The sequence below is a fragment of the Oryzias latipes genome, chromosome 5 (genome assembly GCF_053564925.1).
Source record: "Oryzias latipes strain Hd-rR chromosome 5, Olatipes_Hd-rR_3.1".
Taxonomy (NCBI): Eukaryota; Metazoa; Chordata; class Actinopteri; order Beloniformes; family Adrianichthyidae; genus Oryzias; species Oryzias latipes.
This window is the reverse complement of record NC_136241.1, coordinates 4,025,250-4,042,922: the sequence shown is the minus strand read 5'-3', so window position 1 is coordinate 4,042,922 and position 17,673 is coordinate 4,025,250. Positions and strand designations below refer to the sequence as shown.

The window sequence follows — 17,673 nt, the reverse complement described above, 5'->3', positions numbered from 1 at the left end:
TGTTTTCAAATGTTTTCGCAATTATGAATTTTCCACATTGTCTTATTACTTTTGTGGGAAATGTATTTGTAATTTCCTAAAAAGAAGAGACCCGCTGGTTTTAGTCAAAGTGTGTGAAGCATCGCTCACACTGCCCTTGGCAACGCACGTCCAGACATCCACTACCAATGAAAAGTCTGTGCAAACATGTTTAAAGGTGTGTAACCGTGTTTAAGAGCACATTTCTGGTTTCTGCGTTCAAAATTCCAGTGTTCACGGGTAGCTACGCACATTTTTAAGACCGTTTTCAGGCTCTACATACAAAAGGGATGGCCAGGTCAAACTTTGACCAATCAGGGACTCAGATTTATTAGGCATGAATGGCGTCCCCTTTAATTCACGGAAGTGTCAACCCCATGGACGATTGATCATGGAGGAGAAATAAATAATTGCAGTTTGTGCAATTATTATGTTATATGACAGTCAGTCGTTCATTTTTTGGAGTAGAACTGTGAAAGAAAAAGCCTGAAGCAAGATTCACCAGATTTGCAGCGCTTCAACATTTTGCACCAAGCCTTCTCCAACTGTAGGTGGCGGATGTGTGTAGAAAAAGAAAAACAACGGGAAGCCTCTCCCTGCTTTTCCAGTGTGAACATGGTGGCAAAATGCCCACTCAGCTACAAAACCAATCAGATAGTTTATGCTATTATAAAATTCTGTATGTTTTGGTATTTCCAGCCATCAAAAAAGCTTTTTCAACACATTTTTTTTTAAATTGTGATATTTCCACTTTAGGCTACAGAAAAAAAACGTATAAACACAGGAACAGCAAGTAAAGGCAAAATGCTGGACCATGACTCAACACAACTTTATTCCTTATCTCCATTTCTATTATAGCCCAGTAAATGTCTAGTTGCCTCCATACATCATTCTTTGCTGCCCTTCAGCGCTCTCCAAGCAAAGCACTGGCTGGCGAGGAGCACATCTATAATGCTGGTAGCTATAATGATCCAGTGAGCCATGAGCTCTGATTGCTGCATAATCAGTTTACACAACCGCTGCCATGGATGCTTTAAAATAGAAAGACCGAGGTTCATACATCACTTCTCCAGCACACACAATCAGACATTTAGGATCTCTTGAAACCCATAGCCTGTCTGCATCCTCTCTGTGCATTAATGAATTACGACAACCCATGAAGAGACAAAGAGGCCGGGGGGGGGGGGGGGGGGGGGGCAAAGTAGGGTAGGAAGAGAGAGCAGAGTGGGGGATTGACTTCCACTGCAGAAGGGAAGAGGGGATAACCAGCCCCAGCATCAAAGGCAAACCCTTCAGACAACTTCCACAATGCCAATCACATTTAATGAAGCAACTGGAGAATGTGTTTCACCTTCTATTTAACCTACATATGCCCCTAAACATCACTGAATCAGGCTGGTAGATTACAAACTCCACAATCGACTTCTTGGCATCAGAACAGTACAGACAACAGGACTGTTTTGTAACAAACATCATCATTCAGTCAGGTAACCTTTGTGCTATTCTAGGAACTTCAACATTGGTAGTGGGGTCATGCTAGGGATAACACGTCAATGTAAGGATCGAGTCATCTGAACACCATAGGATAGCAAAAGTGTTACGTATGTCTTTTTGTGTTCATCTGAGTTTAGTGTCATTATGTAGACTTTGGCTGAAACAAAATATTTAAAAAAGGAAAAATGTCAGCGGCGCCGCACGGTGGTGTAGTGTTTATCGCTCCCACCTCACAGTGAGAAGGCTTTGGTTCAAATCCCAGCTGGGACCTTTCTGTGTGGAGTTTGTGTTTTCTCCTCATGCATGGGAGATTTTTCCCCAGGTACTCCGATTTTCTCCCACAGACCAAGAACTGGACAACTCCTTTGTGGGTATCAAGTCCCGAACCTCGCGTTTGGTCTGTATTCAGACTGTCATCAAGCGGATCGTTCTGTTATGGACCAAAGCTTATAAACAAAACCACGTGACTAGAGATCTCTACAGCCATTGGCCAGGAACTACTAGGGCGGCTCAAATCAACAGAAGAAAGACAGACGTGCTGCACTTTACAATTCATATCTGGACAGTTAATATTTCAATTACTAGTTTTGAACGTGGGGTACAACACTTTTTACTAGTTACTTTGGTACAGCGGAGGCGATCTGCAAGGCGGTTACTGGCAAGGAGACGTGTTGTGTGTTTCAACTCAGAGGATGCTAGCAACTGCAGTGATGAGGAGACGTCAGGCATGGAGGTACACTGATAAGAGTTTATGACATATAGACTGTCGAGAAAACAGTGTGAGAAGTAATGTGTCACATTAAAAGTTTTGATGAACCTGCATTCATCCAATCACATTTCAGTGAGTTGCTGTGTCTCAAGGTTGTGTTGTTATGTCATTGTTTTGACAGAATTCTGTTAAGAAACTACAAGGTAGATTTTAGGATAATGTCAAATCAGTGCCATATATATATCATATATATATATGAGAGAAAGAGAATATAAGTCTGTAGTATCCATCTGTACATCTTTATACCAGCTACGTCTAGTTATTGGTCACAAGCAGGGTTGCTGGAGCCTAAGATGGGCAAAGGCAGAGGACACTAAGTCTAACTAGAACTAAGTAAGATCTGAAAATGGGCCAGATTATAGACCTTCAGTATGTAAACCTTCGAGACAAGAAAGAGAAAAAGAAAAAGGATAGAAGTTGTCTCGTCCCCTTGCTTATGTCCTCGTTTCATGAGAATCAGGAGCAGAAAGGCCCTAATTAGACTGGAGTTCTTTATCAGCAGCATCTCTGAGCAAACTGTGAACAATGGGCCTGTTTGACGGCGCTAACACTTTACCTTCTGTAAATCAAAGGACAATCTCTTAGAACTCTTAGAACTTAGAAAATGTGGCTCTCCCTCATTTACTTTGTTCCCACCTCTTTAAACAAGCACAGAACATGCAGATTAGTTTAAACTTAAAGGTGCATACACACATTATTTATGGAAATGTTTAACACACCATTAATCGCCAACTCTGTGTTCTTGTGAAAAGCACAGACATGTCATATTTTTTTATATTTTTAAATTAAATGATCCCAGAAGCGTACTGAATCTGACACTAGACCATTTAATTTACAATCTTTGCAAGGTAAAGACATGCACATAATCTAGACCGGTGAATCTTTTGATGACAAACATGAGACAGTAATACAGCAGATGTGTATTTGACAAGAAACAAGCAGAAAATACTGCACTATTCCCATGACTGAAGCCATCTTCAGAATGCACATAGCCTGCACAAGTCAGCACCGTGTCAGACAGAGTTGGTGCTTTAGCTGAATGCCTCCATTAAATCATCCAGAGCCTCTGATGTATCAGTGCCAGGATTTCCAGGAGGAAGTCTGTATTTATCAAACCAGGCCATGGCTCTGAAAGGTTTCTAATCCCCTCTGCACTGCCTGCCTCCTGCCTTCAATGAACCAGCCAAGGAAAAAAGAGGAAGACACAAATAATTTCAAAAGACAAGGGACAAGCGGGTGCTATCCACCAGCTTAGCTATTCAGATTCCCTTTGCTCCTCTTTTACTAGCAAATCTTCAAATCTCTGATTTCCACATCAATTTTTGACTTTTTCTTTTTTTTCCTTTCTGTGAGGTCTGTCAGCGTATGATCATGTGCAGCTGCAGAGATACAATTCAGTATGAATGAAGAGGAGGAAAGACAGAAAACGTCAATCTCCTTACTGTCTTTCATGGATGAGCCACAACATGCTGAAAAGAGCAGCCATCTGAATGATCAGCTTTCCACCTTTTGTCCTAAAGACCACCAAGAGTTCAACAACGTGGCAGCAGCGAAGACCAACAGACTGGGATTTAAGTACACGGCATCGACATAAATAGCTCTGCAGACCCTGCTCACCTTAAGTCACACATCTGGATGAGTCTGTTAAAAAACCCAAGCTCACATAAATACATCTTCCTATCTGATATTTTCACAGCTCCTGTCCTAATGACTGTATAATATTGTCTATATTTTATGTAAAATTGTTGCTTCACTCACTGAAGAACTGTGAGGCAGAAAGCAGTGACGACCGCTGCAGTACAGTCCAGCTAAGCTGGCCTCCAGTATTTCTTTTCACTGCTGCTAATGAGGCAAAAGGGGGAAGCGAAATGATCCTTGGTTGAGTTGCGGCTGCGTGGCGGTAACTGCAGTAGCTGTAAATCACAGAGGCATCCAGCTTGCTAATGAATCAGCAGCGGGAGGTTTCATTCGGCAACACTGGAGGCTGGGATCCAAAACATCCAGGAGTCCATCCTGACACCATGACTCCGTGGGTCAGTTGTGCTTTATTATCCCTCAACAAAACAAGCATTCAAATAAGGAAGATTAGCACAAATATCACTGAGTGTGAATGATGAAAAATGTAATGCAATCTCTTGGATGTTAGTGGAAGCAGGTCTGAAAAATACCTTTAATGAGCTTGATGTAGATCTTTGTCAGATTTAAAGACATGACTTGCTTTTTAGCTCTGAGGTTTTAGATTTACAGCCTGGTCAGGGTTTATGCAAACTTGGGTGTTTTTATTGGACCACCTCAGCGTTTTTCCTGCCCAGACCCATTCGCTGTTTTGGTGGGTTTCCATTGACTTAACCTAAGTAGCTCTAATTACACAATAAAAGGTGTGTTTCTGCTGGTTATTGGGATTTGTGGTAGGCTATTTACAGGTTTCAAACTTACCTCACAAAATGGTGATACTATCATTTCTTTTAAATTACCTTTTCTAACATAAATATGTTTAAAAGTAACCTCAAGTATACTTGAGATACAGAGTGCATTCTTTTATAAAGTGCGCTCTGAGTGTCAGGCAACAACAGTTGATTTTGACTCACATTTTCATCATGTAGTGGTCTGCAGCCCCCCACCCTCGTTTCCTGTGTGGTTAGACTAAAGTGACAAAGTCTGCACTTGACAGGTATTCTGTGATGCTCAAGCAATCTAAGGTGAGGGTGAGAAGACTGATCTCTGGGGATGTGTTTGTCTTTATGTGGCATTTTGTTTTCAGAAATTATGACTGAAAAGACGTTACTGCTTTAGGGTTATGATGCAGACTATGTCTGATGGTTTTCAAAAGACTACGCAAAAAAAAATAAAGACATGAGTGTGTTGTTCACATGTTATCTCTTGTAAGTTGCACCACAGTTGTGCAAACCATCATCCAGGCATTCCAATCCAGCTGGACAGATCTGGCAATATCCTCCTGACCATCAGCAATGCAACTGTGTCCTGCATAGAAGACATTTCAAAAACGGAGTATCTCCCAACCACTGCATGTTGATGAATTAACTCCTTTTGGTAACTCCAGATAACATTTGGGGTTTTAGTGATACCAATGTGAAGGGGTGGAGCTCTGGGAGTTGTAATTATTGGTAGATTAAAAATAAAATTGACTGGACAAAAGTTTTTTTTTTCTGGTACTTGGGAAGACATGGCAAAAGTAAACAATTGCTCTCCTAAATACAAAAACGGACTTTTTCGTTTTTCCTTCATTCCTTCATCAGATCAGTTAGTGTAGCGCCGAGCCTTCTGCCCCTTCCTCGCCTCGAGTTCTTGATTTTAAGAGGAGTCATGATCTGATTTATCAGTTAGGACACAAAAACAAATAATTGATCACTTTTACTTTCCAGCTGATTCATTTTCTGGTTTTTACTTCAACTTAAAAATAGAAAGGCTTTTTTTTACGATGCAATTTAATACATGGATTCTCCTTGTCCTCTTCATGGTCGCTTACATGAAAGGTGTTGCACAGTGGCGCAGGGCTTAGCGCTCTTGCATCAGGAGCAGCAAGACAGCAAGAAGGCCTTGGCTCAAGGCCCGAATGATGGACCTGAAACAGCTTCACCAATGGGCGACCTTTCTGTGTAAAGTTTGCGTGTTCTCGCCACGTGGATTTCATCCAGGGACTCTGGCTTCTTCCCACCGGTGTACCCACCCCCGTGACCCCGAAAGGGACCAAACAGGTTTAGAAAATAAAGGAATACACGAAGTACATATGTTCACATGCGCATACCTGTACACATATGGGCATGCTTTGCACGCACACCTATATAGGCATGCATGTATATAACTTTTATGTACTGACATCCTTTTTATAACTTAACTTCTGCACTGTAAAACCAGTCCATTATGGCCGTAGCTTAAAACGAGCTGATTTGAGAGTGGAGCATGTTGGCAAGAACACCCTGTTACTCATTCACACCTGCTAAATGTTCCACAGACTTTTCTTTGGCCAATGATCAGCTCAACTAGTCCCACTTTGGCCAAGTTCACCATAGGGAAGTTAATAGGAGTGGTGCTGGTCATCTGCCCCACCCGCATTTCACATCATTTTGACAGACTGAACCACAGCAAAGGTCCACATCTCTAACCACCAGTGGCACTACTGCAAGGGGCTGCAGCTCCCTAAAGCCTCCAACAGGAGGTTTGACCACTGACTCCTATGGTTTGCGCGTGTGTGATCTGTACGGTGGCCCAGAAGGGTCACAACACAACACATTCACTTACCACACAACACATTAACTCACAACACAACACCTGTTGTGAGTTAATGTGTTGTGTTGTGAGTTAATGTGTTGTGTTGTGAGTTATTGTGTTGTGTTGTGAGTTATTGTGTTGTGTTGTGAGTTATTGTGTTGTGTTGTGAGTTAATGTGTTTTGTTGTGAGTTAATGTGTTGTGTGGCAAGTTATTGTGTTGTGTTGTGACCCTTCTGGGCCACCGTAGATCTGGGTTCATTGAATGAAAACAACAATATTTGAATAAAGAATTGCTTTGAAAATCCTCAAATGAAAAGATTTCTCCAAATGTATCTGATATTCATGTTGTATTTAAAAACTAACATGCAGCAACATTCTACGCTTTAATAAAAGAAAAAAAGACGGACATCAAGTTATAAACATTCAAGAGCAACGCCTTTCTTCAAAGCCTACATGTTGTTCAGAAAAAAGCCAGCTTTGAAAACTTGAATGTAAACGCTAAAAGGTTTTTAGAGTAAAGAGAAAGGTAGAAAAGCAGAAATGCTACAGCGCATAGAAGACGTAGATGAAATCATATCAGCAGTAACTGTCTGTCTGCTGGGAGACACTCACTTAAACTGCTGGTGTTCTCTGGAGCTGCGGATCTTTGAGGAGAACCTCTCAGCCAGTTTTTCCAGGCTGCGGGAGTATTCCAGCTCGACCTCAGCTTTGCGGCGGAAGAATTCCTGCAGATCTTGCAGCAGCTGGATCCGGGACTCGGACTGCTGTTCCAAGCATTTGAACTGCTCCACCAGCTGGTTACGGATCTCTGTTCATCAAACACAAAGGAAAAAGTGCATGAGTCTACAGTAACCTCAAACATTTAGCTGTAACCAAGGCCTTAGTCACATGCACCCGTACAGGGGGTTGACCCTGCTGGTTTCTGTGCGGCCACCTCGAAGGACATCAGTATACAGTGAAACATTTATAAAGATACTGGACGTTACATGCACTTATGACATATGGGTGATGCCGTCGTATGATGCCCTAACACCGCACTCTAGTCTTTGGTAAGGTGTGAGTACCGGCTCCTTACTGACTGCGCACAAATGTCACACACAGGGTGTGCAAGTGCCCCCACGCTGCCCATCGAGTGTCCACACAAACTATACTCTGATTGTCTAATTTTATAACAGCTTGCCTGTAGATAGAATGTGCATGAACATTTTCACTTAACAGGGTCATGGTCTGTACAGATTTGTCCATTTTACTGAGGCTCCAAGCTGAGCCAGCCTGAGGGTGTGACCTCTCATGAATGTCTACAGTTTGGATTTAAAGCATGACAAAACCAACTTAATGAGGAAGTAATGCACTCCCACACATGGACGAAATGATAGAGAAACACTTCTCCTAAAGAGGAACCTCGCTCTTCCAGGCAGACTACAGATCTGAACGCCCTTGAGAGCTGCGAGGGAAACTTGATTCCTCTTTGTGGTGCTGTCATCAGCAGCGGCTCAACTTGCAAAGAGAGAAAGGTCTGTTCTGCGGCACAGAACAGAACATTGTGTAAGGCATGGGTACAAAAAGAGTGCTGTCACTTCACAAGTGGAAGAAAACCTCATGAACAAAACTGCATCCATTCTGAAGCCCGTTTTCCCTCATCAGCAAATACAGAAGCCAAAAGAAGACGTTATTTCAAAGGTTTGATTAACCACAGTGTCTGTGTGCATTCAGCGATTTTCTGGGGGAATCGCTCGTCCCTGTGCGGTGACATACCAGCTGGCTTTTGGTCTTTTCTTAGTGTACGTTGGGCCTCAGGGTTCAACAGGGTTAGGTACTTTTAGCCAGTGAACAGGGGACAAAAAGGCCGGAAACTAGGTAGGCAGCAGGTAGCTTCAAGTGAAGCTTAACAAAAACACACAAAAGGTGTGCAGAAGATCCAGATGCAACAGGACATCAACCTATCAAAATGATATTCCTGATGTTTTGTCTCTCAGTGAAGAAAAGAAATGAAGCTCCTAAAGAAAATTGCAGCATGTTCCACATCTAAGAGTCACATAAGTCTTACTCCCCCCAAAAACATGAAGATGACATTTCTATAGGCAGCTGAACTACACAATGAATGGTCAGACCACAAATGCTGTGTTTTCGTGCAGCTGAGGCTGTAATTTGGTCAGCCGGGCCTTCATCATGGCCTTGGGCTGGCTCTGACTGCTGTGGGAGCCTTTGTGATGTCGTGCCGCCTGCTCTCAGCCCTAAACGGCAGGCTTCACTTTGTGGTTAACCATTGTCCCAGCCCTCTTCTTTATCCAGGGGGGCCTGCCCCCCCGTTTTACTTAAAGCTCCCTTTGGAGATCTAAACCACTCACTGCTCTCCTGCTTTCCTGTCAACACTGCTGCCAGACGTGCAACGGTGTGATTTATTCTTCAGTGAAATGTTTTGTTCTTATAGTCTAAGGTAGGAATGCCACGAGAATTGCCAGAGGAAAAAGTGACACTGACGTGAACAGCTGAAAGACAGAACCCACTTTGAAGAACAATCTCTGACAAAAAGGGAATTTGGAACCGGCAGTCACAACTATGTTTTTGACAAATGTGAGAGAAAAATAGGTCACGCACGCCAGAAGTGTGCCCTTCTCTCTGAGAAACCATGAGCAATTGCTGGCTAAGTGTTCCCAGCTCTTTGAGGAGATTCATTCACTGTGGTTTATCCAAAAAAAAGAGAGGACTCCTCCGTGGTTCATTTCCATCTCTGAGCAGGAAGCATTTGGAATCAGTGCCTGCAAAAAAATGACATCTATTCATCTTTCAGAAAGCTGGAACAAAAACACACATTATTCCTGGAATGGGACTTTTTTCTGATTTCCATATTGTCTGTGAAATGATTTGTAACAAAGTAAAGAAATACTTAGAGTATGAGTTTAAAATTCAAATGCTTATATATATACTCTCTCTGTAGGAACGATTTACATTTGATTGTATGTCTAACTTCTTTAAAGAGCCACTCTGAAAGAAACTGTGTTTTTTGTGTTTTTCACATGCTCTTGTGGCATTTTTCTGATGATAGAGGACATATATAAAGAAAATTAAGCTTAAAATTTCATTTGTTTATTCAAATTGATGTGAATAGTCAGACGCAGACATAAAACTGCTGTTGCAAAATGATTGTATTTGTGACACAACAAATACGCTGGGTGGGGCTACAAGCTCCCTGCTCTGCTGCATTCTGATGCATCCACTGACAGACAAATAGATCCATGTGTGTCTTTGTTTTCCTGGTCTGGCCTGGAATCGGGATCAGAACTGTACGGCTGGATAGCTTCATCACTGTTCTCCCTTTTTGTTGCACCAGTAATGAGAGGTTGGGGATGTGAGGGGCTGGATGGGTGACAGGAAGTGGGGGTGGGGTTGCTCCACGCCCACGGTGCCACAAATCAGAGATGAATTTCTCATTAACTCCTGACGCTCTGCAGAAAACTATCAAATCAAACCAAATCAAACTTTATTTGTATAGCACTTTCACAACTCATGCCACTCAAAGTGCTCTACATATAAACAAAAGGACAAGACAAGACAAAACCTTTGGTTAAAACCCGCACAATGCCCCCCCCACACACACCATGATAAGAAGAGTGATAAAAGGATGCAATGTAGAAATCCGGCTTTGTACTGAAGTGGGGTAATGATATTTTGAGGACATGTCCACATCAGTGACCCCCCACTCAAGTTCACAGAATACACTACCACTTGACCCCCCTGGATCTGTTCAAAAGACACAGACCCGGGAGATAGAAAAGTTCTATTTGCATCTTTTTGAACGTTGGAGCTAGTTTGGAGAAAATGACTTGATAAGTCTCATTTGTCCAGAAAGTTTGCCATCAATCACAAACTGATTCATTTGGAATTGTCTGGCTGTAAATTCTAAATATTTTTTTGTTTTTAATCTATTTAAATATATATTTCATCTCATTTACATACATCAGAAAAAAGGCTAAAAAATATTTTAGTATACAATTAAATCTAAAAGTTGCTTGTTTCATGAGTAAATACTGAAGCGTAGTACATCTGCAGCGCAGCTTAACATGAATTCTTCATCTGTTATTTCATTCGTGTTAGTGACAGCTTCATCATAAGATATTCATTACAGGAGCTTTTCATTCATCACCACTCTTTTCATCATCATTATTACATCTGCTCCTTTAAACTGTACACCTGTTCCACTGTGTAATTTGTTCTGCACATTAATGGACAGGAATTAAAAGCTATCTGGACATGAGCGTCCTTGTAGGACAGGAAAAGGAAAACACTGAAAAAAAATGGTAGGATGTTGCAGACTTGACCTTTCGCTGTCTAAACAGACAAATACAGTGATTATTAGCCTTTTGTTTTATTAAAATCTAAGGGTTTAGGCTGTAAAAAGTCAGTGTGATGTATTTATAACTGAATTAATGGAGGATGAAGATTGCATAAGATGACAACTACACCTCTCACTGCACTGCCTGGGCCTGTCAAAGCTTTTTCTGCAGACACACACCGACTGACAGCTCTGCAACACAAAGCGAAGTAAACACACCTTTGCTATGGTTTGTGTTTCACACTTTTCAAAGCTCCTGTGTGCATTTTTGTTCTCCAGTCTGCGCACAGCTCAGTCCTCTGCTTCAGAGCATCTGCATTGGAGACTTCCTCTGGCTGATCCGTCTGACTTCCTGTTACAGCCAAGCAAGAAAATGACTAACAGATGTGGTGCCTCAGTGCTTCTCGGGTTTTATTTAACCTGCCTAGACAGCAGTGGTGGATCAGGTTCTGCTTTACAGAAGGTCTGTGGTTAAAGTCTCTGCGCATTGGAGCGTCAGCTCTTGGTCATTTGACTTGTTGGGTTACCATGGTTGGTTTGACCTCAGCTTTCTCATCGCCAGTGAAAAAACGACAATGGGATCAATTTAATAAACGCAGAACAAACGCTAAAGCCAAAGGCCATCTAAATCTGAATGCACATTGATCCAATTCTGGTTAGGCTTGCAGAGATCCAGATAAAATTGGGTTTGGGAGTATGAAACTGCATTTGATAGGTACATTTCGTACATTTAGAATAGGCCAGCTGGGGCTAGTGCAGGTCGCACCGCTATGACTCGTAATAGCTAAGCCATCAAACTAAAGATAGTCTTTATTCTGTCTGATCTTCAGAAACTCAGATCTCTAATCAGTTGTTTTAACACAGGAAACAAGTTTAAGTAACTCTTCCTTCCTCACTACTCTTTTTATAAAAATGCTACCTTATCATGTTAAAGTCAACTGTTAAACAGGAATCGCAAAAAAATAGATGCACTCAAACAGGCTGGTTCTAAATGACTTATGTTTGTAATAGAATGAAGCAAAAAAAGTCTTACTGTCTCAATAAAAAAAAAAGAAGACAACAAGCTAGCTTTCCAAAATTAAGGGTGGGTTTTGCTAGAATATTTTAGACTGAGGTTACTTAAGTGCTGAGTGTTTGTGGTGTTGTTGGAAAATCACGCAACCATTGTATAAGTTCATCTATCCATAAATCTATCTTCTCCTTTGATTTATTTGATATGTCATATGCTTTAACCGGGCTTGGGACAAGCCCAAGTAGGACACTGGTTTGTGCCCTCTTGAGGCTTCGTTTATCTGCTTTTGCGTGTGCGTCCAAAGGAGGACCGCGGAAGGCGGAAATGCTGCTATGTAGTCCGGAGAAGCTGTGGACAACCGTCCTCTGCCGCTAACACAAAGCTACACTGCTCTCCTAGCATGTGTCTCTTAGCAGCCGGACACACAGAGATAGCACTGATGTCATCGCCCCGCCTCCCCTCAGGAAATGCTAAGTCGAATTGAATTATGCAACACTATTCGCAGGGTGGATGTGAAAATGAAAATGCAATCCCCTCTTTGCATTTTCGTTTTAATTATGACACAGAATAAGCGGTTATTAAGTAAAATATGAAAAAGCATTTTGAAGTATTGATTTTTCGTTTATTTATTATTTTAGCTCCATTTTGAAAATTAAAAAAACATTTCTGTTCATCCATTTTGATTGTCAAATTTGAAATTTCTAAATGAATTTAGCTACACATTTACCAGAGAACTTTTTGAAAATGAAATGTCAAATACTATTTTCTTTATCATTTTAATTAAGTGACAGAATAAGCGGTGCTGAGGAAGAAAATGAAAAAGCATTTGAAGTTTTGAATTTTAATTTTAATTTTGAGTCAAAAAATGCATTTACATTTTGAAAATGAAAAAGCATGTCTGGTTTTGACTTTTATTTTTAATGATGCTACACAATCGCCTCCATAATCACCCAGTATGAACGAGGAGTGAATGAATAATGGACACATTGTCAGCGCTTTCAGTGTCTGGAAAGGCGCAGAAAAATCCAATCCATTATTATTATTATTAAATTGTTTCACTTTTTAAAGACCATAAAGCAGTTTTGTCAAGGTTTTTTTGCTATTCAGTTCCCAGAGATGGTACTTGTGATGTGATGGTTTTGTGTGTTGGTTTATCAAATGTTCTGGTGTTTACTCTTTGTTTGTGCATTTACGGGGGTAAGGGGCTGCTCTGAATCCACCTTTTGTTGAGCAGGCAGGTCTGAGGCCAGTGCTCTCTTGTGTACACAACCAACACTTGAGTCTCTTAGCCAGATTACAAGAGGATTCGCTGAGTGCCACAGATGCTCTTTTGAAAGAAAAAGGCATCATAAACTGGAATATTCTGACAGGCTTCTGGAGGTAATTTACCTGCTTTAACATTCTTCTCCTTTAATGAAGGATCAGCATGTATAAATGTATAAAACCATGTATATGTATGTATACATACTGTACATATAGCATGTAAAGAAACATTTTAATGACTTATTCTAGTCTTGAAGAGTCTGTTCATTCTTTATTATTGTTAAATCTATAATTGTCAAATCTACTGTTTTCTCCTTTTCTTCTCTGACTTCAGGAAAAAAACAATTTCAACGAAAAAAACTGATCTGAAAGCAAACAACAAAAAATATTTAACTTTCTAGATATAACCTTAAATTTAGAGAGCAAATACACATTTATGGGGTGAAAAGTGGACAATGTGTAATTAAAAAAACAAGTATTTCATCCCCTCTATAAGATGATTGAGGACACTGACAGTAATGCTCTGGTGCTGGAGTTTACTGCAAGTTTGCTGCCTGTGAAATGAATGACAGGATCATCTGCAGAGCATCCTGAGGGCAGCAGATCAAGTCAGGCTGAGGAGGATCAGGATGGATCAGGGATCAATTCACAGAGTTCCCCTTAAAAAAGAACTTTGTTCCCCATTCCAACTGAATGTGGTACATTTCCACTTTTCAAGTCTTACATTACAATCTGATTTGGAAGCTAAAACATAACGTATTTTGAACATTGTACTTGAACCCTTCAATTAAGAAATACACAAAATGAACGAAAATACCTGCAGCTCATCTAGATTCTGTGGTGGTGCATCTAAAGGTCCGTACACACTGGGACGAATATTTGCCAGCCGTTATTCGCCAGCGTTTTTCAACACGTTTTTTTGTGTTCACACCCAGGCGATTTTCGCTGACGATGAGCCGAGCGAACATGCAATTTCATTCCCTGACATTAGATGGCGCTTAATGTAAATCAGAAATACTCCTGTACACAAGGTGGCGCTGCGCAACTTTACGCTTCTTAAAGTCGCTTTTCCCTCAGAAGAAGAGAGTAAGTATTTACGCGCTTGTCAGAATAATACAAAGAAAACATGAATATTTCAAGCGCCAGTAGCTCCAGCTCCAGTTCCAGCGATGAAGAAATTCTTGTTCTGTTGAATGATGAAAGACGCCGGAAAAGACGCCGATTTTGGGTACATCCCATAGTTACCAGAAGAGAAGAACATGGGGAGTTTTATCGACTGGTACAAGAGCTGAAAATGTATCATGAGCGTTTTCTGGGATATTTTAGAATGTCCGTCATTATTTCTTCGCGGCTGTGTAGTTGCTACTTGGCGTCTATCTTCTTCGCTGGTATGTGTGCTCAGAAAGGCAGTTTTGTGTTTGAGCGCCCCCAAGTTGTGTTTTACTGTAACTTCAGAAGCCCCAGACACGTGTGCAAAAGCGCCATTCTCATCGGTTGTATAGTTTTTGACGCAGCGCGTCAAACTAAAAAAACGAACCCGAGGCGTTTTTTAAAAAGTGACGCTTTGACGCGTGGGGTTTTTCACGTTGGTGTGCACACTCACATTGGTGCCCTTTGTTTAGTCACGAGGCGTTAAACATCGGCGAACATCGCGCGCGCGAAATTCGTCCCGGTGTGTACGGGCCTTAAGGCTGCTTACAGGAAGAACCTTTCTTTTTCTATAGAAAAAGATTGAGCATCATAAACACTAAACAACAGTTTCTGTAGTCAGAAGCTTCTGCAGATCAGCTGCAACACTGACAGTTTTGGAAGATCCTTCCTGGCACAGTTATTAGCACCTTTAATGTCTGCAGATTCTCTGAAAAGAAGTCATTTCCATATTGGGGATTAATTGAGTTTTAAATTGAATCACATTTTCTTTAATTCCATAAACTTCAACTCTAACTCACAAGAAAAGGACACAAACATTTCAACTTTATGTAGAGTTTAAATGACGTATTTCCTGCAAAAATCAACTTTTTGAGCTTGTAAATGTATTATAATGTTCATTCCTCACGAAAAGAAACCCCAAAGTGGCATTTCTGAGTGCCACTTTAAAAGCCTGCAGTCTGAGCACCAGCCCCTCCCAATCCATGAAAACTATTAGGTTATCACATTGCGACGTGGATGAGTGAAGTACAGCCCCCTCCAGGAAAAGTCTGTGCTGTCAGCACCGCTCCTGACTAACACACACACCCACTTTCTCTGTGGAGCTAGCGGTGATCAGCTAAACGCTTTTATTTCATATGCACAATATGAACATTCAGATGTTTGTTTTCAGGGGAGAAACGCAGACACGCTGCTGAGGCCGACTCTAAGTTGACGTCTTGAAATGGGCGGCACCCACAAGGAACGACAAGCGGAGCCACAGAGAACGAGTTGTCTTACCTCTGGGTAGGAAAATGAAACTGCGAAAATAACTCGTATTTAAATAAGAAATTTGTTATTTGTGCTTTCAAGCTAAGTGGCAAATGCTTACTTTGTCGTACCTCAAGGGCTGGATAAAGTCATGTGCCTTATTTGCAAGCAGGTAAAATCAATGCTAAAAGAATTCAATATAAATCGTCACTATGTTACAAATCATAAAAACTATGACAAATTTACTTTTTTTAGCTTTTACAAAGCTCCAACAACTACAACGAGGCTACGCTGCACAGCGGATGTTTACGAAAATAACTGAATCCAGTGGAGCTGTGACAGAAGTTATCTACGTTGTGGCTTTGGAAATGGCCCAGAGTAGCGAGCCCTTTAGTGACGGGGGGTTTGTAAAAAGAATACATGCTGAAAGTAGCAGACATTGTTTGTCCAGAGCAAAAGAAAGTCTGTCAAATTATACAATTACTAGACGAGTAGAAGATCTGGGCAGCAACCTCTGGGAAAACATCTGGAGGGCCTGGTTAACTGTACAAATGACACTTGGTCATTAAAGTTATTAAAAACAACTTTTCTGTTTATCCATTTTATTCACCAAAATTGGCCCCCAGTCTAATGTTGAATTCCTAATTTGGCCCCTGCTACAAAAGCTTTGAGAACCCCTGCTCTAATGGTTAGAGTTCTGCTGGACTCACAAAGGCACTGCAGTGATTGAAAAGCTCAAACAGTCCTGCTTTAACCCGCACAGCTGCAGCACATGCACTCAAAGATAGCAAAACATCGGCAGAAACAGATCAATAGCCAGGCAAACCTGAACTGATGGAGCATCGCTCACCAAGATGTAAGCCATCACTTTCTGTCGCTTCTCCTAATTATCTGCAGCTTTATTGGATTTATCATTGGACCTTCTGTCTGCTTAACTATACATCAATCAATTTTGTTGAAGAAAATGTGGATATGAGAGAATGTAGACAATTACAATTGTTTAAAACAAGAACAATCTGTTTGCCTTATAATGATCTCGTTAACTTCTTCATACACTGAATGAATATAAACAAGCAAATAAAACACCACTGCAAACCCTCAGCGCTTCCATTTTCGCCCATATTCATACTTTTTAAAAAATGTTAAGGAATTCTAAAAATACATTTTCACAAACACACCTTCACTGTTATGTTTTCCTTCAATGAGGATCCAGCCAGCAGGCCCAGACTGAGATGTGTCGCCATAGCAACATGGGCGTGAACCAGTCTCATGGGAGTAGCTGATTGGAGGGGGGGGCTGACAGATATGGACAAGTGACACATTGAGTGAAGAGGTTATGCACCCGACAGATGGAGTAAAATTTGGAAACGAAGCCAATTGCAGTTGATCAGACAACAGCAGATCCTAGTATCCAAGCAAAAAAGAGGAGTCTTTCCACCAAACAAAAATTGCATGAAATTAAAACTAAATGTTACTTTTATTCAATAAAACATAGACAATTCTAACAATGTCTGTTCATTAAAGAGTGTGTGAAGGTTAGAAAATTACTAAATTAAAAGTTTTTCTCTGATTTAAAGTGAAACTGAGACAAGAACAGAAAAAGAATAGTGAAAAGACTACAAAGGAAATGCTGCATTTAACCATAATGTGATCAAAAGAGCACTCTCTGTGATCATGCAATGCAAAACTTTGCACTTTTTTATGCTGACAGTTAAGGTGGGTTTAAGTGAATTACAGAGAGACACCAAATTCCAGCAGAAAAGACATTTAAAATGCATCTAATGGGAAAGCTTCTCCATCTAGAGCAGGGGTGGGGAACCCATGGCTCACGAGCCATATCTGGCTCTTTTGCTGGCCACTTCTGGCTCACAACAAATCTTTAATTATAAAAAAAAAAAGGTTAACTTGAGTGCGATACGGTGCAGGCGCAGTAGTAGGGATGCTTGGAGAAAAAAATCTGTGCCACTATCAGTTTACTATTATCTGTTAAATCACAGAGTTTTCAACAGCCTGAAATTTTGCGAATTGCTGTCCCTCCAGCTGCTCCCGTCTTTGAGAGGGAAGAGGGGAGGGGTAGTGGGTGCAGGCAGCGAGGTGAAAACGGCGCACTGATTGTCAGAACTTAGAACACGCTGGCCGTCAAATACCCCACACTG

The 17,673-nt window shown here is 41.1% G+C and overlaps 1 protein-coding gene across 1 annotated transcript in view; it reads right to left on the bottom strand.

The window, feature by feature from the left end:
* The window catches only part of srgap3 (SLIT-ROBO Rho GTPase activating protein 3), a 71,723-nt gene that overhangs the window by 42,273 nt on the left and 11,777 nt on the right, over positions 1-17,673 (bottom strand). Inside the window, exon 2 of the mRNA XM_004068545.5 lies at positions 7,125-7,320. Within this exon, the coding sequence (XP_004068593.1) occupies positions 7,125-7,320 (196 nt within the window). The remainder of the gene's footprint in view (positions 1-7,124; positions 7,321-17,673) is intronic.